The sequence below is a fragment of the Poecilia mexicana genome, unplaced genomic scaffold, assembly GCF_051168715.1.
Source record: "Poecilia mexicana isolate PSO_F unplaced genomic scaffold, ASM5116871v1 scaffold_10, whole genome shotgun sequence".
NCBI classification, from domain to species: domain Eukaryota; kingdom Metazoa; phylum Chordata; class Actinopteri; order Cyprinodontiformes; family Poeciliidae; genus Poecilia; species Poecilia mexicana.
Window position 1 is genome coordinate 5,726,053 of NW_028263379.1, and position 27,320 is coordinate 5,753,372.

The window sequence follows — 27,320 nt, forward strand, 5'->3', positions numbered from 1 at the left end:
GGTACAATTTAACAGTTGGTTAGATAAAAACTGCACTCTGAGTCGCAGCCGGGATCCTGTTTTAACTGAGAGCTCTTTAAAATGTACAGCTAAACAGAAAGTAAAATCTGTATATAATTCAAATATTACTGCTTTTCTGTAAAAGAGAACATATCACAAAGAGGAGCCCTTTAAACAGAAAGACACTGTAAACTGTTCAGGCGGTCTTAAATTAAAGGTCTTAAATCTGGTGGTGACAAAGATCACAGTGGATTCACGATGCTATCCAAGAGAAGTTCATGAAGGAGTGTAAGTCATAAATCTGCATCAGAGTTGGGGAAGAGGGAGCAGGAAGAGAAGGACTGGACTGATGTAAAGCTCTGGAATATTAATGATCTCCTAAGGCAGGGAAACGAAAGGGAACGAAGGGTTGACTTATAGTCACAGACACGGTGATGTGTCCCAAAACCAGAGGTGGGACTCCATTAAAAACTTTAATAGAGTTAATTGCTGGGTCTGTTATTAATTAATCACAATAAATCAAAAACTATTTAAATGGACAAAATAATATTCAATTCAAAAACTTTTTTTGCTGCTAAGTATTGAATATGCATAAACTCAAGGAAGATAATTATTGTTTTTAATCTGTTATTCGACCATCAGGTTGGAGAAAATCCAGCTTCCCAGAGTTTCAGGAATCTCTTCTTCAGAAACGTGGAACTGTGGGCTCTGAGATCAGAGCAGGAGATGCCAGTGCTGCTGCAGCAGGGTTAGCATTGAGATGCTATTTTAGGCTTGAAAAGCTTCGCTGATAGGCTAACTCCTTTTAACATAACTTGAACACAACAACAGACTTTTCCAGAGTCCCATCAGATCATGTTAGAAGCAGAGATGAACCCAGTGGGCTGAGAGAAGAGCCTTCGTCGTCCATCACTGTTGTCAGCGAATGTTGTGTGTCAGATTTATGGATGTACCAGAAACATGCGGATACAAAGATTCTGGACAGAAACTTTGCATGTAAAAACATAAATTAATTAATCGAGTTAAAAATTTGAATGCTTAAAAAGCTATTAATTAATCAAATGAATGTGTTAAAGCAGTTTCATTTAAAATAGCATATTTATATATAGATATATATATTTCAGTGTGGAGGCATGTTGCAGTTTAATATCAACAACTTTTAAAAACCAAATGTTAATGCATTAGAGAGAGGAGTGAGGCTTACGTTGGATTGTGATCACTGGAAATTTGGGAACAAATGTTAACTGAGCAAACACATGAAAAATGACCTGGAAAGTTATTTGTTGCAGTTTATTTCAACTATTAGACATCAGAACCTTTTCATCTCGTTTTCAAACAGCAAATCCCACATCTTTATTTTATTGTGTTTTTTCCACTGATCTCTCCACCAACTAACTGTTAAATATTGCAAAGCTGCTCCTCAAGTCCTTTGTTGTCATTTAAGTATTTCTTTCACATAAACACATTGAAATATTTTTAACTCTTAAAAGAGTTGTTTTTTTATTCAGAAAATGTATGATCCATTAAAAACATGAAGTCTTGGTGTATTTTAATGATGCTGAAAATAATAAAAAGGTTGAGAACATTCAGTAATGAAGCTCCCTCCTGTTTATCTTGCTTTCGGTATAATTAGCTTCTTACAAAAAGCAGCACAATCAGTTTCCTGATTAGCCTGGAGTCAAACTGCAACAGCACAGACGGCGATGCCAGAAACACGCAACAGGTGCCAAGCCACGAGCGACACAGCTGCTGCTCATCAGCCTTTTCAGAGGTTTAGTTTCACTATCTGGCCTGAAGGACATCATGTACGGTTATCTAGTTATTCTAGCATTTAGAGCTGCGATTACAGACAAATCGATTAGATTTTTGTGGCCGATTTCTGATTTCTGGATTTGATCCGGCAGTAAAAATACTGATTTTAATAACTATAATTTAGAAAGGTATAAGAACAGCAATCCAAATATTTTTGGAGCCTGGCATGAACACTGTTTTTAATCTGTTTTTAGCATATTAGCACAGCTAGCATTACAAAAACAGCAGCTACAAAATGGAGATCCTGCTCTTAACTCAGATTGCCGAAACATTTGACTCATTTTCAGGTTCACCATTGAAAGGTAAATGTTAAAGCAAACCAAGGACCTTCTTGCTACCATTAACACCACTGAGCAGCCCGACTGCAGACATATTATTGAAAATAAAGTTTTTCTGTAACTGGCTTCTGCACTTCTCTGACTTCACTTTAAACATCACATGATGAAATCAGCGACAACTGAGTCATCTTCACTCAGTAACGGCGTTCATACCAAAGAGTGTTGTTGTTAGCACAACTGTAACCAGTAATTTGAAAAGAGGCTTTTTTCAGCCTCTTTTTTTCCATTTGTGCCACATGCTGATATGGATTTGACTTTTTATTTGTATTTAATGTTCACAGTTATTTTTATTATGCGTTTATGTAATTATTATATTTTTAGTGACACAGGACAACACATCTGGATATTATAAGCTATTATTCAATGCTTGTAGCGTGGAAATAATTTCAGATGTGACACCAGAATCTTGCTTTTGCATAGAAGTTGTGGATGGTGAGAGTTTTACATCAGAATTATTTGTTCATAATGTATTTACTCCACTATGGAGTGGGATGATAAAATAACCAAAATTATTAGCAATCATTTCTTTTACTCATATTTCACATTGTTTCATTTCTTAGGAGGCTTTTTGTCTCCAGATTATTGTGAAATGTTCATCGCTTGCATATTGGCTTGGGTATCATCTGCTGTCCTCTTTGTTTAATAGAAAGTGTTACTGGCAGCAACAGTGAATGTGTTGTCTTTATTTAAGGAGAAACACTAGTTTCTAAACAATCTGCCCAGAATAACCTTCTGTTTACAGAACCAGTTCACACAGTTTTACAACCTCTCTTTTGTTTTTTATGCGTCCTACATCATTAGTGCCGCGTGTGCCACCGAGGGGAAAAGACGGGGATTTAAACCACATCCAGACTTACCCTCAGCTTTCGCCCAAACACGATAACTTTCCCTCTGGCTTGTTCTTTGCGAAAGCGCCACTCCACCAAGTTTTGCCCAACCTCTCCTGGCAGGCTCATGTTGCGCCTGGCGACAGTCGGATTGGCAGCTCCAGTCAGGATGTGGGGCTCTGTTTGGTAGTGGGTGTCCATCCCGTTGGCGTAGGTAATCCTCAGCGAGTTGTCGTAGCCCACTTGGTAGCTGCTTCTACACTGGTCTGTTGGTGGAGAACGATTGTTTAGCATCTCAGATTTTATTTGAAGTCTAAAAGAAAAGTGATGTGAGGAAATAACGGGTCCATCTGGTTGTGGAAGAGAGGAGAAAGCACTTAGTAACAAGGTTGGTGTGTCTCCCTGACATCCCAGCCCACACTCCCAGAGAGCAATCATTTACACTGCCGGACCCTCTGAGTCATAATGATACACGACTCAGGCTTACTCAACATTGCCCTGCAGACCCTTGAAACAATGATAAATAACAGCTGCTGTGCTCTGGAGCCCGGCGACGAAGCCTTACCCTGAGCCAGAGTGTAGAAGGCTCGGATGGTCGAGGCGTTGGTGGTGATGCTGATTTCCTCCTCTGTCAGGGAGCTTTCGATGTCCACCATCAGAGCGCTGTATATGTCTGTGTACAAGTTATTCACCGTTCCCGTGGGGAACGTCACGTTCATTAGGCGGCCTTCACTGTCATAGCTGTTTGACAAAAGGAAACATCAAAAATGACAAAGCATTTATATGTATGAGGGCTCCCAGGCTACAATGCATTTCAATTATCAGCTGCTTCATACTTGGGTGAGACGGCCGACTTTCTTGTAATTAAAATGTCACATTTTCATTCCCGGATATCTCCCACTTCTGGTGCAGATGAGGAAGGATGTCTGTAAAAGTGGCTCAGGCGCGATCCGCACAGAATAAGGGTGAGTGACGCATCTCACAGCTATCAGGACGATTAAATAAAACTACACACACTTATAATGAGTTTTATTTTATTTTTTAGAGTGATTGATGTGTCATAATCATGATTGGCTGTTTTGTTGTAGTGAGGGTATCATGTGCAGCTTAATGTCATGTGACAAAGAAATGACACTGAGAGGCTTTGCTTCCAAAACAAATTGGATTATGATAAAAAATCTAAGTGGCTTATTTTAATTAAATACAATCATTTATTTTATTTAAGCTCTTTTCTACACTTGTGACTGCTCTAATAGCACTGGTTAATAAAAAATAAAAACAAGAAAAGACTAATTTAACTGACTTTATGGGGTTATTGAGGTCTAACTGAGCTATTTTACACATCTGAGGAACATTTTATAATTAGATTTCAATTAATTCTGCACCCTTGGCAATTTGCAGGTAGAAATGAGTCACCATTTATAGAATAAATGTGTGACAGTCATGAAACATACATCACAAAAATCCTTATTTTTGACACCTTGAATCTAATCTTCAAAGCAACAAAAATATCTACAACATGATCATATTTTAAAAATATTTTAATACGGATCAAGGGTATAAAAGCAGCAATTTTAAACAGCCAAATTCCTGGAAAACATTAAATCTGCCTTATGTTTCCATATGTTTCCTATATTGTTTTATTGTGTAAATATATACGGTGGTGAAAAATGTATTTGACCCCTTTGTCCATTTTATTTTGCTTTTTTGTAAATAAATAAAATTAATTTATATAGCGCTTCTCAGAAGACTCAGAGTTCCTTACAAGTTAAAGTACATGTACATTTACAATATGAACAAAAAAACACTGCAAAGAAATACATTAATTCAAAGAACGTTTGTATAGAAATGACTGTGAAAAATATCGGTTTTAGTTTAAGCTCATACAAACCCGGATCAGCTGAGGCAAGTCAGACCCTTAAAGGTCCATATGTAACAGAACTTCACACTGGACCCGAAAACCGGCTGGACGGCAAGAATTATGTGACAGACTGGACCAGAACTTATCACAAGGCTGGCTGCAGCACTCTGGACCAGCTGAACATCATCATCATCACCATCATCATCAGGTCAGAATGTTATATTAGAGATCTGAATCACTATTAAGGTTAAAAATATTCTCACAAAGTCTGTTGTGTAATTATAACAGACTTTAAAAACCTGTTCAGTCAGACCACAGCTCAGGGCAAAGGAACAACACAGGACAGTAAGAGCCTCTGTTTAGGCATCGTCTTGCAAGATGAAAGAAAAGGAAGGAGGTGGATCTAAATAAACTTAAGTGGTTTTACGGACAAATATTCACTTTAATCTACTGCACAGCCTACACATAAAAACACACCATTAAAAATGTTTATGTGCAGATGGCTTTGATTTTTAATTAAAACTTTAGTAGAGTTGCAGTTTATTAATAATGACAGAAGGTAACATCACAAATAAATAAATAAACTTTTCAATTACATGACCGTTAATAGTTCCTTCTTATCCCAGAGACGCAGGGTGTTCATTCCCAAACACAACTCTACCTGCCAAAGAGCAAATCTCATCCATTTACACCGTGTTTATTAGCATGCACAAAGTGGAAGGTGTTTTCTAATTTGCACTGTGAGCTGTTTCCTTAATTTGAAAGCTAAATCAATCAGACCGAGCCAAATCATTCCCAGTATTTCTACTCACTCATAGAAAGTTGTCCAGCCGATCTCTGAAGTCTTTGTGGCCAGCAGGCCGTTGTTGCCGTGGTACGTGAGCAGCACCAGCTCCTGACCCTGCGCGGTCAATGTTTTCAGGCCACCGTTGGTGCCCATCGTCAGCCAAATCACCTGGTTGTCAGGGGCGACGATCCGCACCGGCATGCGGTTGGCATCCCTCCGGATCCTCAGCGTGTTCCCGCTGCTGTCGGTAGCAGCTGTGATGTCGTTCTCTGTGCTGTAGCTGAACGTGTACTTCAGGTCTCCGGTGAGCAGGCTGGCGGTGTGTTGGTGGGTGCCGTTGCTGTCGAACATGTAGACCTCCTGAGCGTCGGGGGAAGCCACCTCATAGGCACCGCCATTGGAAGTCAAAGTTGGCCCGTTTCGAGAGATAGCGCGGATGCGGATGTTCCCCAGGTCTGCCACATATAGCGTTCCATCTGGAGCCGCCACTAATGAAGAAGGACCATTCAGCCTCGCATCTTTGGCATAGCCGTCTCCTGTCTGATAGCAGTCACAGTTGGCATCGTTCTTGCAGTCGCAGTCGGAGGGAGCTCCGGCCAAATGTGTTATCTCCCCATCCACGGAAACCTTCCGGATCCTGCTCATCTTCCTCTCATCTGTCTCTGCCACGTAGATGGCACCGTGGTAGGATATGGCGATGGAAACGGCCGACTCTAGAGGGGTTAGATGAGCTCTTTGTCCACCAGCTACGCCTCTCTCCAGTCCAGCCAGCGGGCAGTGGACGGGTCGGCCCGCTGCAATGCTGACTTGACCGTTCTCAGTGATGCGCAGCACGATGTTGTTGTCCAGAACATACAGAGAGTTGTCCATCGGGCTGACTGCTAGATCTGTGGGCCACTCTAAAATCACCTGCAATACAGAAAATGATTACATATAATTCCAACTCTAATTTAATTCAGAAAAAAGCCAAGTATTTTATTCAGTAATATCTTTTTTCAGCAAAAGTGCTCCAAGAAGTTATTTTTATAAACTTTTATCACACACACACTCACACACACTCACAATGTGTCAGTAAACATAGCCAAAAGGCAGATGAATCTGCGCAGACTGAATCAGAAAAGTGACAGATGTTATTGTGTCAAGAAAAATAAGAGCCAGAAAGAATTACAAACCCCGGCCTCCTTCTAACCTCCACAAAGCTCGCTGTGAATGGCAGATTGTCAGAGTCAGAGTGTGATAGAAGAGGCTTCACACTCAAATCTGGAAATCTTTTGTATGGAATATATCAAGAAGGAGCATTTTCAGAAGCACAACACTAACATCCTAACACACTGTGCCTCACAAAAGTCTTCACAGCCGTTGAACATTTAAATTTTGTGGTATTACAACCAAAAACTGTAATCTATTTTTATGGGGTTCTATATGATAGAGCAACACAAAGAAATACATTTAGTAACGTGGGAAGAAAATTATAAATGGTTTTCAGTTTTTTTACCACTAAAAATCTGAAAAGTGTGGTGTACATTTTTTTTCGCACGTCCTTAATTTTCACTGCAGTTACAGCTGCAGGAGTCTCTTCCAGTTCTGCTCATCTAGAGACTGAATTTTTCACCATTTTTTTATTTTTATTTTTTGACAAAATAGCTCAAGTTCAGATCAAGATTCAACTTTTCAAGTATTGCCACAGAATCACAATTGGATTTAAGTGTGGACTTCAACTAGGCCGTTATATCAGTTTTCCCCAGGACTTTCATGTATGTGCCTCCGTTTGTCTTTCCATAAACGCTTAGCTACTTTTCTGTTACTTCTGTTGAAAAGCATGATGCTGCCACTACCATGTATAACTACAGCAGTCGTGATGGTATCATGAGTTGGGTTAAATGGTTATTGACAAACAGCTTTTCACAAAATGCCAAACTTCTGCTCTGCAGTCATAACTAAACAGTTATAGATAGATAACATCAGAGAGCAGATGGCTGCACTTCACTTTATTTAGGGGTATTGGAATAAGAGGGGTTGAGGGCCTCAAATTTTTGATTTTTATCATTACAAAAAAAGAAAGAAAAAAAACATGCATCATTTTCCGACTTCAACATTGAACAATCAAACAGTTACTTGTGCTAATTGGTCTAACACATAAAATCCAATAAAAAACAATGAGGTTTCTGGTTGTAACATTTTGAAATCAAAATATATCTGATAGGAACTGCAAATGAACATTTTTTATTTATTTGGCCTTTATTTATACCAATTGGCTCATTGAGTTTCAATATCTAATTTACAAGAGAAGACGAGCCAACCAATTAGAGGAAAAAATGCATGGAGTTAAGAAAGTCAGACATTTATTGTCTAGACAAATACCTGCATCTTAAAAACTTTTCTAAAAAATGCAGATGTTGCATCTCAACAAACAGCTTTAATCCAGTTTCTGGGCTATTGTTGCATATTTTAATACAAGCAGATCTACCTGGGGGAGCTTAAGTCCAATACAGAATTTAAATCTTTCACCTGCAGGATTGTCTTTTGCTTACCAAAGCTGGAATAAAAGATTTTAAAGAGCCAGGAGGAACTCTGTAAATTTTTAACCTACAAGCTCATAACTGGGTTGTTTTGTTGTGTGGATGGCATATAAAACAGATGGACTCCCCTCTCAACAGTGAAACCAGGATCCCAAACCATATTTCTGATGACCTGCAGTAGGTGGCTCCCTTAGGGAAGAAACAGAAGCAGATAGTTGGTAAATCCACTTCTTTCTGACCAATAAACAGGTGATCATGTCTCAGTCACCATTGTTTTGTGGCTTATAAACCCAGTTGTCTGAACTGGATTTTTTAGGGTTTTGTAGTAAATGTCTGTTTTTTATTTATTTATTTTTTTCAATAATTAGAAAATCGTGAATTATTTCCCTTTTATTTCATGATTACAGACAAATCTCAATAAAATCCAAAGTGTCTGGTTTAAAATGTTACAAAATGTGATGTTATTACACTTTGTAATATTTGCTACTACAAGTGGGTTTACTTTATTAAACAACAGCTTCTAGTTTTACTCAGTGGTCCCATCCAGTAGCTGAATGTTGATCTCTTCCAAAAAGTCTAAGCTCTTTGACTATTTTAACATGTCTGGAATAACTAATCTGTTCATTTTAATGATTTTAATCTTGATAGTGTTACATTTTTTAGTGGATTTCAACCTAAGTAAATGAGCGTGTCTTATACAAGAACATTAAGCATGCAATTAACGCCTTCCTGCTCCATTAAGGCTGTGCAGTTTGGTGGTGTAACCTGAAAGAAAAGCTTCACATGGTGACCAATGACATATATCAGAATAAATCAAAATGACATGAAAGAAAAGTCTCCTGCATTTAAAGTGATGAGATAATTAATCACATCTTGTAGAACATTAAGAGAGCCAAAGCCAAAATCCTTCGGTATCCATTACAGCCGGAGTTTCTAACAGACTTTCATTCAGTGGATAAAAAGCTTCTTTTTCTAACAGCAGAAAAATGACTAATCTGGCCTTGACAAACACCACCATGTCATTAAAACGGTCCAAACATCCCTAATTTGTGTTTTTCCACTTGGTGATTAACAATAAAGAACAATGCCTGTAAGGCTTCCACTAGTTAAATTGCAGTGAGCCAGCTCTTCAGCCCGGCTGCCGGAGGATCACACAGTTGTGCCAGTGCCTTGTCTTGGTTGCTTTGCGCCAAATGAGTTGGTTAATAAGGAAAAAGTAACAAGCTTAATGCTTTCTGTTCATGTTCTCTCATGTTCTCCCTCTTTCAGCACACCACCCACTCACAAACACAAATACTGATTGCTTTCTGTTCTGTTCACAAGGAAAATACTCCCAAACATCAACTGAAATGAAAGTTTATTATACATTCATTGCACTTATAATGCAACAGAAAGAAATCATTTGTAATACCTGCTTTTGTCACATAATATTATATAACGTGTGTCTAGACCTCGTGCATTGTGTGAGTTTGTGAAGTCAGGCTTCCTCAGCAGGAGTAACAGCTTATTCTTAAAAGCTTTTCTTGGTCTCTGAAGACACGATTTCTCTAATTTAGCATTTTCAGCACTTTATTAACTTGTCCTGGATTACTTTATCTATTTAGAACACATTTTATGGACTAATTATTATTGAAAAAATTGTATCCATGTAAAACAATGAAGAGGAATCCCATTTGACACACTGTATTTCTCACAATAAGAATAACAGAAAGCTGCTGTTTAATTTAAAATATTTCTTAGTTTGAGTTATTAATTTTCATGGTTTGTGAGATGATTGCAGATTTGAACATTGAAAAGAAATCACACTAATCTAATTAGACTTAAATTAAATAATTATGTCAAATTACTGATTCAAAAGACAGATTTGATTCTTTGTACACAAAACCAGATTTTATGATCATGCATCCACTCAGTTTTAATGTCTTTTTTGATCTTTGGAGTTTAAATAAAAAAACTAAACAGTGTTACATTTAGAGGTCCTCACTGGAGATAACAGTGATATTGACAGATGTATAAAGTCTGCAACTTTTAAGATACAAAGAGTTATTTTTCCACTTATTTAAGCTAAATTAAATTAGCTTAAATTTGCTAATGTTATCTACCAAGAAAAATTGTTTGATTTTTTTAAAGAACCACTATTGCAAGAACAGGATAGAGATATATTTAGAAATACATATGGTGTATTTAGTGCCATTCTGTTATAAAAAATATATTTATATATTTTATGAAAAACATGAAAAGCAGCTGGTTTCATATCATTTTAGCCAAAGTTATTAAGAACCACTGTTGAAGGTTCAAAGAGCCACCTGTGACTCCGGAGCCGCAGGTTGACTCTCTCTCCCTGAGTTCAGTGACGGCAGCCATGACGTGAAAACTCACACAGAGACGATGGCAGAAAAAAATCAAACACTGAGGGAAACATGTACTTATTGCAATAGATGTTTTTCCTGTAGCTAAAGTCCCAGTTTGCTTCATGCAGACAAAATGTTCAAATTCAGCCATTTTGCATCAAATGTTTAACTCAGTATTTTAGAGATTTTATTATCATCATCAAGTCTTTGAGTTTTTTCTCCTTACCTTGATAACACAGAAGGTGTGAAGTATTTTGTTTTTCATTTATCCAGTATATATTTTGTCATAAATACAAAGATATTTTATTTCCAAATAACAGAGTTAGTGTATAGAAAAATGTTACCAAGTAATTTGTCATACTTGTTTTTGTTCAGATGCTTAATAAATGTGTTAAACATGCCTTAAATAACCCTGATATTCTGTGAAGAAACTATTTATTTTTTAATAAAATGTGACATATGCATTCCATTCAGTCTGTGCTATATAGCCCCTATATTTATATAGGATATTTATATATCTCAGAGTTAATTTGTAAGGGTGAATGCGTCTGAGTTGTGTTATTTCTATATTTGTAAGTCAGCAGCAGTCTCTGTTTTTCCAGGATGATAATTCATCCGTTTGGTGTTAGTTTCAAACAGTAATGCTTTGTCTTGAGCACAAAGTGGGAAGAATGGAAACAACTTTATTTCCAACAGCAGAAGCAGTAAAACGAATCACGGTGTGAAAGTTTTCACTTTAGTGTGATAAAAGTCTGTTTTCTTGCCATTTTTTCTGGGTTATTCATCTGAAATCAGCTCACGAAACTCTCAAGGTGTGCAGCAGAGACAGATCTGGACGCTGAAGTCTCTGTTAAGCGTCCCGGTTTCAGAATCGTTTCTTGTCCTCCATTAGGAGAAGATGAGCTTTCATGTTACCTTAGTCTGAGGTAGAAGACTGAAGCTTTCTTGGACAAAGCTGCCAGCAGTCATGCTCCGCCAAGTAAAAAAGGTTTTATGTGCTCAACAAGCTACAACTACTGAGCGCTCCCTTATTATCATGTGCGGTGCCACAATTACTTGTGGAACACTAAACACTAATTCAGCTCCGGCTGCAAGCGAACACGCCCTCCCAAACTCAGTAATTATTCTTTCCTCCTTATAATTGGCTCTGAGATGAAAACTCATCTCTTTTTGAACCTGAAGTCACTTAGTGGTGTAAAAACCTCCCACTAATGTTTACATATCACCTTTATTACACTACATTTGCTAATGTAGTGACCATAAATACGTAAAATCTGACCTTTCATTATGAAATATAACCTTGATGGATCTTTTAGCCTATTAGCCAAATAGTATCTTAAATGAAAGTTATTTTGACCCTGAAATATGATCTAAAGTTTCTTTGAATGGCAGTCAATGTGTCAAAATATCTAATATGAATGAATTTATTTTATTAATTTGGAAATTCAGGAAAATGGCGATCAATCAGTTACAATTTTGAAAAAAAAAAAAAAAAGCCAGTCTGTTCACTGTTTTCCCTCTAAAATCCTGATATTTGCACAGAAATTTCTCAATTTCTTTTCTGCAGAGCATTCTGGGCATTTGAGGACAAATAATGAACATTGATGTTAAAGGTCCATGCACAGATTTATTTTGTATTTGGACTAACTTTGGCAAACTCCAAATCAAAATGTATAATTATGACTTGACAGGGAAGGAATGGAGAATCCTGGGCTGAATATAAATCCTTTAAATCAGAGTTTGTGTACATTGGCACCTTCATTTTGTTTGTAAAAAGATAAAAATTATATTGTTTGGGGTTTTAGACCCAGTTTAAGACCAGAAATCCAGTTCAGACTATATAGTTGTCTAGTGACCAAACGTGGTAAAATGCCCAGTTTTGACTTTTCTGGTGAATTAGTGACCTGATGGATGAAATGTTAAAGTCAAGGTCTAAGGAGCCAAGTTAAAGATGCAGCCTGTCTAGTATAAACCAGCGTGGATACTGCCGTGTTTGCAAGTCATTATATTCTTGTCCTTCAAAATATAAAAGAATAAAAAGCTAGAAAAATAAACCTTTTTTCATCCTTTTTCCACTTGAAAAAAATATAAAAGTTAATTCCTGTACTTTTAAAAACTTTCCAAGGCTTTTGGAAGAACCCTGATGTAATGAACCTGGAATAGGATTGCAGCTCCATACTGAAGTATTTAATCTACAAGTTCACTGTTTATATGCTCTTTTATTTCTTTAGTTTAAACTTTGCTGAAGGAAAATATTTTCCAATTTTGTCATTGGATGGAAAATTCTGCAAGTTCTATGGAAGATCTATATTTTTTACTTTTCCCAGATCGTTTCTCTCATTTACTATTACAGATTAAATATTATAAATCAGAATTAAACCACACGCATATTCCTTTAACTTCTTGAGGGTGACCACATAAAATCAGTTAATATTTTTAATGTTCATTTCAAATGCATAAACCTTCCCCTCTTAAAAATAATTACTTATAGGACTATAAGTCTTTCAGTTGTCTTGCTTGGACATTTTTTAAAATGTTGTAAATCACAAGGGAGTACACATTATTGTGATTAATAGTATAATTAATCCTTCTATCCAATTTAACTGATGAAAAACATCCTAATTTGGAAATAACCAGAACCTCCTTGCTTATTTAAATCTGTACAAGCGATTGCTCAATGGGGAGGAACCAATTATTCCTACAGAATGGATTTCTAGTAGATTATGAGAATGATTAAGAATAATTATAAAATACATGAATGTAATTCAAAAGCAGCATGGAATCTTCTGCAATAATTGCATCTTTTAAAAAAATCACAACAAATGCCATCTGAAGGCAAATAAGAGTTTTTAAATAATTTATTAAATGGACTGGTAAAGAGTGCAGGGTGTACCCGCCTCTAATCCAGACTTCTGCAGACAGGAACCACACCGTGACGATAATTAGCTCAGATTAACTCTGCCTTCAAGAGTCTCTTTGTTGCGACAAACATTTTTTGCATCATGAGGGAAATACCAAAAAAGTATCCAGGGTTTTCAAAAATTCAAACCGTCTTTTAGGGCAATTAAAACTATTAGCATAAATAAGTAAGACTGATTTTGAAATAACTGAATATTAAGTGTATTTCATTTAACTATCCAGATTTCAATATGCTAACAAATATCTTCTGGCAGAAAGCAATCACACTTTCTGAGGCAAAAGTTAAAATTTTCAGAGAGAGAGCTGTTTTCCTATTCGGGCAGCATCCAAAAAATCAAAATTACCAAATAATTTGGAAACTCCTAGTAATACTAAAGCCAGTGAAGCGTGGAAAAAAGCATCCTTCGAGTGTTGCTTTCCCTTATAAACCAACTGCATGCTGTGTGTGTGTGTGTGTGTGTGTGTGCGTGTGTGTGTGTGTGTGTGTGTCTGTGTGTGTGTGTGTGTCTGTGTGTGTGTGTCAGTAACCACATCTCGCTGTGGAGGGATGGCTTGAAATGGGGTTACAGAGCTCGGAGCACAAGGTGGCACTGTGACACACTCTGCAGAAGTGTTAACGGCTTTCTGGCACTTCTTTGTTTAAGTCACCTGATTGATGTCCATGCTGCTGTCACAGGTCAGGGGACGAGCCGATGTCAGGTCGTTGGAGCCGAGGAAAGTGGAGATGATGCCGTTCTGGTCCACCTTTCTGATCGTGGTGCCGTCGACGAAATAAATCAGCCCGTTCTTGTTCACGGCGATGCCTGTTGAAAGCAGGTGGGAGGTGGCAGCGGCGGAGGCGGTGGGGAGGGGGGCATGAGAGAAAAGGAGAGAAAACAGGGGGGAAAAGAGCTTGTGATAACAGGCAAACATGGTAGAGATGCCACATCTCTGCTTGCATGACTCAGTGGACAGAACACGATGGATACATGTGTCAAGCTCGCCTTCCCATTATTCAGGTCACTGCAAAAAGCACAGCCATCAATAATTCACAGGCTGCTTTTCTGCTATTAAATAATTTCTCAGGCAGAAGTGGGAAAGGCTGTATTCATACGGTATATATATATATATATATATATATATATATAATATATATATATATATATATGCACTTGCCTCGCCTCGTCACCCCCTCTGTCTAAAGACGACCTCAGAAGGCGGGGGGTGCCAACGGCTGCTGCTTTGTGGAGATTCTTTGACTTCCGCAATCATCACGATCCGCTCATCATTTGACAAACAAATAAGCGAGGGGAATACAACCGACAGCTGCTGACAATTTTTCTTGAAAGGGGTTAAAGACGCACAGTTGCCTTGGTGACAAGTGAGGGCTAAATTGTCTCAGTGATTGACTGTTAGCTCAAATCTCTACGCCAAAGCAAAGCCGAGCCAGTGTGGGTTTGCAATAACCAGATGTCCCAAACTGGGAAAATACATTAGCGGGGTGTAGTGGCTTCTGCATCACTCTCCGTGTCACTGTGCTGCTTAATAGAGATCACTGCCTTTGGGAATTCAGCCATACTTCATAACCAGGGCGGCTGTTTTCTATCCGTACCGGGTTTAACTGGCTGCGGTTCGGGATTTCATTTCAAATAGCCGCTGATCCCAGGAAGTACAGTGGACGACTGCGCTGTAGTTTTCCAAAGATTTTAACAGTTCTGAATGTGCTATAACTTTACTCTTACCTCCAGAGAATTTTTTCTTCAATGAAGTCTTTAAAAGCTTCTATGGAAGGTTAGTGGTTTGGTTTGACCTGTGGGCTAGGGCTGCACAAGATTGCTTTCTGCTAAAACATTGACGAGCTGTGGGAGCTGGCGGTGAATCCTTGGGAACTGGCTATCTGACAGCCTGAGATTCTCAGACAGATGAAATGTGTCACATTTGAGCAGAGTTCAGCAAATGTCTGAGGAGAGAAAAAGGAAGAAAAAATGGAGCCATCTGCTGTTTCTTCTCTTGTCTCGGCTTCCACCCACTCCATCATTAGAGTCGTTCCCTCAGATTGCCTTCACTCAAGCCTTTATCACCTAGCCGAAGCTTAGCTATTGCAGTTGGCACTCAAAGAAGACAGCAACGAGCGCAAAACAATTCATCCTCGCCTTTTATTCCAAAAGAATTTATGGAAAAGGCGGCGATTTTGCCACAAATGACCCTCTGCTATCTGAATGTGGACAACAGGTTGTGCAAAGCACTTATCGGTTTGTGGGCTGCAGTCATTTCACAAGGAGCATTAAAAGCCAGGAAACTTGACTTTTACAGAGCTTTGCAGAAGCATCCAGAGCCCTTTCAAAGATGTTTTTCTGTTTTATCCCATTACAAACACAAACTTCAATGTATGTTATTAGGACGTGATACACCAACAAAAAGTAGTGCAGAATTGTGAAGTGGAAGAAAAATGCTGCAGTTTTCAAACTTTTTGTATTTTACAAATAAATATCAGAAAAGTGTGGCATCAACTTTCAAGTCTTACCACATATATCTAATTGTATTTGTGTCTGGACTTTGACTAGACTCTATGGCTGTCCAACCCAGTCTCAGGTTTTCTGCAGCCTGGTCTTTTCTTCAGAGACCATCCTGGATTTAGCTCCATCCATCTTCACCTCGACTCTGGGCCCACTGCATGATGCTGCCACCAAATATGGACTTGTGTTCACTGTGATCTACAGTTTCAATGTTCTGTCATTCATTGTGGTCTAAATGTAGACCAGAGAACCTTCTTCCACATATTTGCCACACCACCTACTGCCCCTTGGGGCAAACTGGGAACAAGACTTCTTATGGCTTTTTTCTAAAAAAAATAAATTATCATTTCCAATTAGGAAACTGATTGTTGATTTGTAAATAATTCCCCCCTCATGAACTGGTGTGCTGATATCAGATCCTACACTGCAAAAACATAAAACCTTACTAAATATTTCTAATCAAATATCTTAGTACACAAAATAACTTACAAATACCTTTTCAACAAAATATAGCAGCTTGTTTTAAGTTCGTACCTCCTTAATATTAATGAAAAAGTTCTAGTTCAACTGGCAAATTATATTAGTGATATCATGGAAAAAGTATTGGAAACTGTGCATCAGCTTCCTTTTGCTCCATGATTAAACTCCACTTTGTTTGGATGTAATGAGACAAAATGAGAAAAGGTTCAGGTTGTGAGAATACTTTTTCATGGACATGTAAAAGAGCAAGAGAAAGATTTTAAATTAATAACATCAACACTTGGAATAATAATCCACAGGAATATCCTCACATGTAAACTGAAGTATAATTTGCATTTCTGGAGGTAACAGCTTTTTAACAGGGAACAGAAAATTGCTTTAATTGCTGAAGTATCAATGTTTTCTTAGGAGCCTTGCCTGTTTGCTTTGAATTTTACATGAGAACCACAACCAACATTAATTAATTACAAACAAGTAAGCCGTCATTTGGCACGGCGCCCAAAGCACGCATAAATTCACATCTAGCAGGTGCCACTTCAGAATGAGAAATCCATCACCGCGATCCACCCCTCCATTGAGCAGAACATCTTCATCAATTTTAAATGATACCTTTGGGTCCGGTGAGGGAGGCCTCCGGAGCTTTCCCGCCGTCGCCGCAGTGGTTCTCATCGAAGGGCAGGCAGTGCTCTCCGGTTCCTGCCACCACCTCGGCGTTGGACTGCAGCTCCTTGGTTCCGCCCAGGATCCTGGGTCGGTAGATGCGCCGGGAGTTTGTGTCCGACACGTACAGCTGGCCGCTTACCGGGTCAGTTGCCAGGTAATACCGGTGGGCTGGGTTGTTGCTGCGTTCAAGGAGATAACTCAGGGTGAATTAAAGCTGCAGACAGCATTTATCTTTAAAAGCTCCTTCTTTACACTAGAGATGGAAACCTAATGCTTCAAATCCATCTGGAAGAACCCATTCATTAATCTCTATAATAGCTATAATAGATTAGAAACTACATTCAACCAGACTTCTTTAGTAGAAGCTGACCAGCAGGTTATTCCTCTTATAGCAGCCTTTCACTCTGACGCTCTGAACCATGACAGAGCTCTCCTGGGGATTAAATATAATACATACCTTTATGCATTTCTACGTCTGCCTTATATTTTCATTAATAGTGTACCACAACATGATTTTCCTTTAGCGTTTATTAAAGTAGTTTTCAACTTGGTTCTGTTTTAATTAAATTCTATTCATACACAAAGTGGGCACTGATAAAATTAAGCCTGTACCATCTGGGACTCACTCTCAGGATTCTCTTGTTAGAAAACTGCCCTCAGTAAATACTTAAAAAAAACAAAAACATAGGGGTTCTACAAATGTACTATTCATTCTGGAGATAAACACACAAAAATGAAGCAGCATAAACACATAAACACGTACATGTACAGAGCAGGTCAGATAGCTGGAGAATCTCTGCTACGTTGCTGCTGATTTGTTCTTTCTTGGGTTGATTCCTTGCATGTTTGGACAATTATTTCCTGTGGTTTTGGATGCTGTGCAGCTGGAAGGATTTCTGCTCTTGGTTTTTTACCTTCAGACAGTTGCTATGATGTGTAACCGTGGCAACATGCTATTCTTTTGACTACATTTGATTAACATCTCAAAAGCTCAAATAGAAACCTGAACTACGACCCCAAATCCAAGAGGAGTTTAAAACAGATGGCAGGAAGGACCAAAGAGCAGTCTGTCAGCACAGACTCATAATGTCATAATGTGACACAGAGGCTCATTTCTGTTAGCCACCAGCCGCTAAACTGAATGAGGATCCACATTTATTTTAGCCAAAATCAAGAGTTTGCTAACTGCTGCTATGTTCTCTGATCAGAGGACTTAAAGGTTTAGTTTTTTGGCCATAAATCCCCCAGATGGGCTCCACACAAAACAAAGCATGTCTACAACCTGGCAACATTTAGGTATGTTGGAGGTTCTGTTATGCTGTGGGCAACAGACTGGGTTTGCAAATTAACCTGTGGCTAGCAAAGCCACATGAAAAACAGCAATGACTTTGTTTTTATCATGTAACATGGTTTACTGTGCTGCCTTTGATTAAATAAACTGAACTGAGCCTGTTGTAGTTCATGGCATCACTGACCAGTGATACACCAGGACAGAAGAAATAAATAGTCATATGTTTGAAAATGAGTCGTTGATTGGTTGTTTAGCAGAATAATGATCACAAACATGAGGCCAAATCAACAGATGGATAACCAGACACAAAATCAAGCTTCTTAACTGGCCATCACACCCCAGACCTAAATCCATTAGAAAAACCTGAGGGTGAGCTCAGAGTTGGAGGATAAGAGAAAATCCAGGACTCTAAACCATCTCGAGCGATTGTGCAAAGAGGATTGATTAAAGCACCCTAACTCTGCGCTCCAACTTTTAAATGTCATAAGAGAAGATGGAATGTTTTCCTGTTGGTTGGAAAAATAACAGTAAATGTATACAATATGTTTTTTTTGTTGTTTTTTTTTTGGTTTGCAATGATGCTCCTGCAAAAAGAGATGAATTTGAATTTAGTGCTGCTCATGTTTACACATCTTATTTGTAAGCTCTACTTCATCACGATGCACAGAGATTCCTAAATCTTACAGGCAGATAAAGCCTGAAAAAGGCCTGAATGGCACTTTGAGCAGCGGATTAATCGCCTGAACTAAAACATCCTGCAGACAAAGAAACTAACATGTTCAAGCAGGTGAAAGTTCTTTATAAAATTCACAATTCCACTCCTCAGTTTATTAAACAATTTGAGCACAAAATAACTTTCACTGTTAAGAGTTGACACAGGGAATATCTACAGCAATAAAATAACCAACTCTGTTAAATATTACACTCTGTGTCAATCTCAGCAGTAACGCCACCTTTAATCACAAGCCATCTGAAGGCAAAATTATAGATCTGCTCCTTCTGGCAGGTGTTTATGTGAGCTAGGTGAGCAAATCCAGTCTGAACAGGAAATATATCTGCAGTCCAGTGAAGCCAAAGGACCTGTAGCTAAGAAAAATGCAGCTTTGTGACTCTGTGACCTCCTATTTTAAGCTGAAATACATAAGCCACCTATAATTCTATTACAGCTGATAATATAAAAAGGCCATTTCATTTACCACAAAGCCTTGGCTCTGAGGTTTTCTCCTTGGCTGCAGACAACGACTATAAAGAAATCTGCAACAATAAAAATAACTGATGTTCTACATAACAGCAAATATAAAAGAAGATAAATAAAGCAAACACAAGCATGATGGAATAAATCACTGTATGTTAAAACTAACCTACAGAAAATGTCATTAAGCATGTTACTTTGTGAATCCTGCGCTCTAAATCACTAATTAACAGCAACTTCTTTGTAGTTACACAGATGCTGCTTAAAATCCAGATCAACTTTAAATTAGAAGCAACATTGTCATGTGAACCAATAATGAACTTAATTTGTGAATTTTTAATGCTGCCATGAAGCTCTATAAATAATTCCAACAGCCGGGGACAAAAAAAAAGCGGTTGAACCTTTGAGGATGAAAAGAAAAACTGGAAAACAGAAGGATGCAACATGGAAGTGGGACTAAATTTAACCGGATACCACCACCATGGGGTTCCAGTTTGCAAAGCAGAAATGACAACGTATGTGCCAGATCATTTCATCTGTTATGAGACTCCTGTGGGGAGAAGCCTCTGGAAATTACAGAAATGACTGGCTTATGTTGACAAAGCGCAACGATTAATGGCATCTCTTTCTGCTTAATTTGCCTTATTTACAGTTAAATAACCTTCTGCAGTGTAAATATAGACACACGATGGAGCACATGACTGATATTTTTTTATCTGCATAATAATCAAGCATGCAAACTAATTGTGTGTACGACACTGGATTTTAACGAGATGTATTCAAAAACAACTGACCTCAGGCTAAACTAGCAGGTACTCAAGGAAAATTAAAGAGCTCAAAGCAGAGGCTATAAAAATGAAATCAGCTTGCTTCACTGTGCAGTTGTAAATGTTGCTTTTCCGGTTGCACTGAAGCCTAATGGCACTTCAGTCGATACCGGTTCGGCCCTGGATCTGGATAATGTGGCGGCGAAATAAATGTGGCAATGAAACATCTTTATAAAATGATAAAGATATGGTCATAAAACTTGACGGCCATCATAAGTCCAAGTAAATGTTCAAAATAGGTGGGCACTATTTGAGATCTTATAAAAAATTCAGTAAGTCAAACATTAGTAACCCCTTATTTTACAGTCAACCTGCAGGGGGTTGGACATAATAAATGAGACACCTAGCTCCTGTGTTTTACGGTTCAATGAAACATTTATGCAACAAATATTACCTTTGTGCACTTTTCTGATGGTAAAACACGTGAAGTTTAAAGAGAAAATTTACAACATCTTGAAATTACTAACAGGCTTTTTTGTTCGTTTTGAAAATCATTTTTTTCTTCCTGAAGTTTCCTGCATTTTTTTCAGCGCATCTCAACAGTGTGACCAAACCTGTCACAGGTGCTAACACAGGTGTCAGTCACCTCCTGGTCAGGCAATCACAGAGTCCTGGAAGCTGGCATTGGCCTGCAGGGATTCAGAAACCTCTGACTGATCTGGAATTCAGCAGCTCTCAAAGCATCAAGCTGCTGCATGTCACTCTGTCTCCAAGCTCCACACACTGCTGCTTTATTTGTGCTGCACAAAAACAGCACTGAACAGAACTCTCAGTATTTCTTTAGATTCTCTTTCCAAAGAGAAAAACTTTCTTCTAATATTTTAAAATGATCTTGTGCTTCAAATTATCTTTAATCTTCAGTTTCCACCTATTAGAATTTCAGACTAGGCTCCAGGACGCCTTGGCAGACTTTTAGATTTGCCACGAAAAAAGCAAAGAATAAAGAAATTAGGGCCAGTTTAAGAGCCTTTAGGCAGCATATTTCAGTATTCCTTTCATCCAGTGTTGGGTTTTACACCTTTTTAAACCTATCTCAGTGTCTAATTAACACACGGCGGTGTTGAATTCATTAGGCCCGACAGCCTTTTCATTCAGCTGAGTGTTTGAAACGATCAGGAAATCTGAGTTCACTGCATGAATCAGGCAAATTAGATTTGAAATTCACACAAAGGTCCCTCATCCATTTCCCATAATCTGGTCATCTCACCAGAGGTGTTGCCGTGACAGCCAGCTTAATAAAGTTACGGCAGTTTTACTGTCTGGAGCACCTCTTGCTCTTGTCATGTTAATCACTGGGAGAAGCTAATTGCTACCAAGAAGCATCTTCACTTGATGCAGTGATGTTGCCATGTTCATGAATACAGAGCAGTGGTGCAAGGCCCTCCGGATGAGAACATCTGCCAAACACCATCACTAGAAATGTAATTACAAGCTTTGCAATGATACTGAACTTTATTTCAGAGCTCTGATGTTGGACATGTAGGCGTCTCTTTGCATTTCTGCATAATTTTTCAAATCGGTTAAGGCTCCTTATGCATGTTTCCCTCTTTTACATAAAGCAGATGTACTAATTCTGAAAATCTGTGTGCTTTCCCTCGTGTTTAGATGTAATCAAACCATCACTGATTTGCTATAATTACAAAAGTCAATTGCCGGTGCTTAAATGAGTGTAAAAGGCAAGTAAAATTTATTTGTGTGTATCTAAAAGGCTTTACAATTAAAGAAAAGGACAAAAATGTAAAGGAAATTGCATTTAAAAACAGAAATCATCTATTCAAAAGTGTTACAATGTACATTTTAAAAAATAAATAGTTGGACTAAAACATTTTGAAAATGAACTGATGAGATAATTGTTGACTTTTATATGGAAACTGCAGAAGACAGTAATGTTTTCAGTCCTGATTCAAAGGAGATGATGCGTCTAAGATTTTTAGAGTCTGTTACTGCTAATTAATTCATAGTATAGAGCCCAACACTATTAAGTGCCTTACTAGATCAATTTTATATTTAAATGCATTCTTTACAAATAAGTAGCCTGGGAAATAATCTAAATTTGCAATGATTCAAACTGAAAATAAAAGTATGAAGAACTTTCTCTGCATCCTATTTAGACAGGAAAAGTTTTATTCCAGCGTTTTCATGTCGTCTCAGTCTACCACAGAGCCTGTTGCTCTGCATTTTCCGTGGCATTTTGTCTAACTGACTCTATTTGATCGCTAATCTCCAGCATTGCATTTTAGAGCCCAAAAAAGAATGGAGCCTTGAGGAACCCCACATGTAATCATTGTTGCTCAGATTCATAACTGGAAAATGTCATAAAGTATCAGTGTATAAAATAAAATCTAAATCAATGTAGCACAGTTCCAGTCAATGCTTCTCACTGTGATCCAGCAACAAAAGGCCGAGTAATTCAAGCATTGTCAGAGACAGTGACATGCAGAAAGGACTGAATAAAACATGCACTAGAATAGTTTACCTACCTGTGTCTAAAGTCTTTATTTCTATGACAGGATGCAGTGGAAGCAGAAGAAAAAGAGAAAAGAGAATAAAGACAATGAAATATTTTAGTTGGAAATGTTTTGTTAGTATTTTATATGGCTCACTTTTGCCATTTCTTTGACTTATGGATGTCTGACTCTCCAGTAGATTTTTCATTATTTATGTTTAAACTTTACAAGATTTGTGAGATCTCAGCAAAACTCATGTAAAATGGGCAGACAAGAGCTTGGTGAAGAAAGTAAGAAAGTCAAAGTCGTCCCCTTGAAGAATCAACACAGCCAGCAGAGAAGGTCACATGCAATGACAGTCTGTTTGGCAGACGGCGCAGAGGTGGAGTTATTACCCACAGAGAGGGAAACATGTCCTCCTGTGTTCATGGAGCACCATCCGGTATTACCACTGCTATTCTCAATTTGACCGCTCATATTGAAATATTGATTCAGCCATTTGCTACATTGACCACTGAAGCCAGAATATAAACACGGGCTTAAAGCGAACACTGGCTGAAGGAGGTTCAGGATGTTTCCATTTGTGCAAGGCGGCATGACTGAAACCAAGTGCATGTTTGCTCTAAAACGATCGATTTCTGACACAACATTCTCTGTAAAACTGTTGGACTTTTTCTACAGTGTGACGCAACGAGATTTGGCTCTTTTTTTATTTAATTTAACAAAGCTAACATGAGTTCTTAGCCTCTTGTTCTTGTAAAAGAGCTGCTTGGAGATGTAAACCATTATTCGTCTGGTAAAGTGCTGCTGAGCCTGCAGGTTGGTTTATAGCGGCGCCCTGCTTTTCATCCAACCGCTACATCATTTACAACATCCGTTATGTAGAGGCGGCTGCCTGTGCAGGTGCATTAGCAGGTTTCCAGGGTGGATTAGCATGTTCGCCTTCCAATTCAGATCTGCTCTAAACATTCACCCTTTTAATCCTGATATTAACTCTCAATCAGTGAACAGACAGCCAACAGTGCAGTGACCTACCATCATTTTAAGGTGATTTTCATGTTATTTTTGTCATGTATGCGTCTCGCGGAGGGTGAAAGCCCAATGTACATTTAATCAACATCTGCCACTTTAAAATAAGCCAACTGGCCGAATCAGAGTCATTGCGGAGAGAAGCCAACTTGGCATGAGGACGTAAATCATCCCAATTACACGCTGAAGACAGGATGTCTTTCCTAATTATGGAGATGGATGGGGAAAAGATTTCAAATTTCTATGAGGAGTGGAAAGATGTGTGTGAATTAAAAGTCTGTCCACCGTGCCATTTTAGTTTCCCTCACCATGCTGAACTCTACAGCAATGGCAAGAGAGATCCTTTATTACCTCATAATTTAAGGGTCAGTGAAAGTGCACTGTGTAAATTTTCCCCCTTTTCATTGTCTATCATGTTCATAAAACATTCATAAATATACTTTCAGTATTCTTTCTGATTGTTGTCAGACGTATGTGACAACAATGAACATGTCTGAGGCAGATTGGTTGGGTTTGTTTGTTTCAGTAAATGAAATCATACATTTCTTCTATGTCTGATGTAAAAGTCGGTTTAGTGATTTGAAAAATTTATGGGTGACAGAAATGCATTTTTAACTTTCTGTTTTGTTACAACTCAATATTCACACATTTGATTAAATGTTTAGCTGTAGATAGTTTGTTTGTTTATATGTATGCATCTATAACCTTTGAGTCTATAACTTTACAAATGCGGTGCCATTTTTCTCCTACCTGAGCTCCATGATGCTTGTCACGTTCCCAGATGGGTAGATGCGGCGGATGAAGTTGAAATCGCCGACGTAAAGGCTTCCATCGATGCCCCAGGCCAGAGCAACTGGCGCCAGCAGCTTGTTGCCCTGAGCTTGCCCGTTGCAGCTGGGACAGGAGATGCTCCTGCGCCGTCCGTTCCCCATCACCGTGGAAATCACTGGGGGCTGGAGAGAGATGAACTGGTTCTCGCCGCTGCCCTTATAAAGGATTCCTGGGAAACAGCACAGCAGTTATTCACAGGTGTGAAAGCATGGCTGCTGGTTGTTATTGGCACAACATCACTGGACTCATTATTCAGTTATCTAACCAGAGGATATGATGACAGGTAGAAAAGACGGACTAAATGGACTGAATGGCAGTACATTTGTTTATTACGAGAAAAGGCTAAACAAACGGTATGGATTAAGATTTCCGTTCTAGTAATGAAACTGTATTCATGGTGCATTTGGTACAAAAATATAAGGATGAATTTGCATGACCACACAAATCCAAATACCTACTGACAGCTGAAGACGATTATTTTATGTGTTTTTGGTCCCCAGCATTCTGCTCATGGATAGAGTCTCTTTTAATGTTCCTATAACATTTCACTTAGGTTTTAGTGACAGACCAGGACAGAGACAAATAAGACACATCTGTCTGTCCATCCGTCCGTTCCTGTTAGGAATTAGACCTGGTGCCAGGAAGCTCATTTGCATGGACAGATATTTACTGTATGTCAAACTTCTTTTAAAAAACACATTAAAATATAATCTGTTTTCCCATGTACACAGGCAAACACAAATCTCTATTTTGGTCTGAATTTTTATAAATAATCATTTTTAGTGATATTAAATGGAGCTTTTGTGTGGATAAATGGCCAAAACGCATGAGAATGCTTTTTTTTTCTAGATAATCGGCTATGTGTCGACTAGGAATCGACACATAGCCGATTCCTCATTTCCCTCATTTTGACCAATTGTGTCATGATCTCTTTCAGACACTACCCAGAGTTCATAGCTGAATCTCTGTTCATCACAACAGAACGCTGCACTGCAAACACAGCACCAATCTGCCCATCAATCTCCTGCTCCATTTTTCACTCACTCATAAACAAGACAGAGTTTCTTAATCTCTTGAATATAACAATACACAATTCTCTACAAATGTACCATTAAAATATGAAATACACCTTCAGCATGTATTACCATTTTACCCCTAAATAATATCAAGGAAATTAATGCTGTGTTTTCGTCCTTGGTGTTCCTTAGAGACAAATCATTGAAATGGAAAGAAAAAAAATACAGCAGTTCTGTCTGTTGTAAAGATTATTATCTGAGAATACTTTTTAAACCTTAAGGTTCATTGGGATGTTTATAGTAGTTACCAGCTGGATGTCTGTAGAAAGAAAATATGACATTTACATCATTCAGCTTCAAACTGGAGGGGGGTGGGGGGTCTTAATTCTCCCTCAGTATTTAGCTTGACTGTCACTTGAGAACAGATTTTTTCTATTGCAGGTGAGACACTGACTACTCACAACTAATCCACATAACCTCTTGCTCAGACAATAATGTGATTTAAACAGCTCAGGGACCGGAGGCTGACCATCAGCATGGCAGAGCCGCCGCCCCGCCCCAGCGGATGTCTGAAAACCCTCCATGAAGCTGAATCATATTTTATAAGAAATGATGTTCTTCTAACTTGACAGGGAGAGCGCTTCCCCCAAGTCAGAGAGGCAGTAAACATAAACACGGAGCTGTGGACACCGTCTTAATGACGGCCCATACGTTACGCCGAGGACTCACTAAATGTGGTGAGTCATAACAGATTAATATTTTAACAAGGAGCTGATATAACAGGCTTTCTTCAGAGCGCGGTGGGGTGGAGGGGTATGGTGGAACATTCTTCAAAGTGGGAAAAAAACACATCAAAGGGAAGAAGTGCATGCTTGGAGCACTTAATTATTCACATCCAGCAACTTGTGTGATTTCACTCTGCCTCTGTCCTAATTAGTGGATCTATGACACCACTGAACGGCCACATAATGCTGTACTCCCACGGAGCCACACCGCGAGCCACTGCAACCTTCAATATATGTGAAATTAAGTGAGCAGCTTGTCCCTCCTCTGATTAGTTCCTCTCATTGATTTAGCTGATTGAAGGGCAAATTCAAATGACGCAGACCAGCGAGACTCCTGACGATCTGACCAATTCGTCTTCTGTACCCAACAGCATTATACATGAGCCTCTAACCAAGACAAATAGGTCCAGGACGAGGCTCTCCGCGCAGCGCCTGGAAACCTGTGACCTTGGGACTTTAATTGAACTGTGATCCATTTGTTGGCACATTGAATAGAACACACACAGCGCGATGAAAACACTCGGTGAGCTGAAGGGTTGAGGCTGAGCCCGGGAAAAAATGAACACATCAGAAGTGACAAATAAGCTGTATAATTTGATCTGAATTTTAATGTCTGTTAGCGTAATGACTTCTTAACATTCACGTGGAAGACAGCAATGTTGCTAATATGCTGGATGCAGCTGGGTGTGCAGGACATGGATGAGTGTCAACGTTGCAGCCGTCTCACAGTTTGGCAGACGTTCAGCTTAAAAGAATTAAAAAAAGAAGGATGCTGAAGTCATCCTGGCAAGTCACTCCCGTTCTTTCCATTTACACTTCCATCACAGTTTACTGTACACACAAGTCTTCC

At 38.7% G+C, this 27,320-nt stretch overlaps 1 protein-coding gene across 1 annotated transcript in view; it reads right to left on the reverse strand.

Annotated features, from left to right (window-relative positions):
* Window positions 1-27,320, reverse strand: part of LOC106929536 (teneurin-3) — a 116,539-nt gene that overhangs the window by 7,201 nt on the left and 82,018 nt on the right. Inside the window, exons 16-21 of the mRNA XM_088009672.1 lie at window positions 24,589-24,838; window positions 16,999-17,231; window positions 14,063-14,217; window positions 5,651-6,534; window positions 3,543-3,718; window positions 3,008-3,243 (exon numbers count right to left, since the gene is read on the reverse strand). Coding sequence (XP_087865798.1) covers window positions 3,008-3,243; window positions 3,543-3,718; window positions 5,651-6,534; window positions 14,063-14,217; window positions 16,999-17,231; window positions 24,589-24,838 — 1,934 coding nt within the window. The remainder of the gene's footprint in view (window positions 1-3,007; window positions 3,244-3,542; window positions 3,719-5,650; window positions 6,535-14,062; window positions 14,218-16,998; window positions 17,232-24,588; window positions 24,839-27,320) is intronic.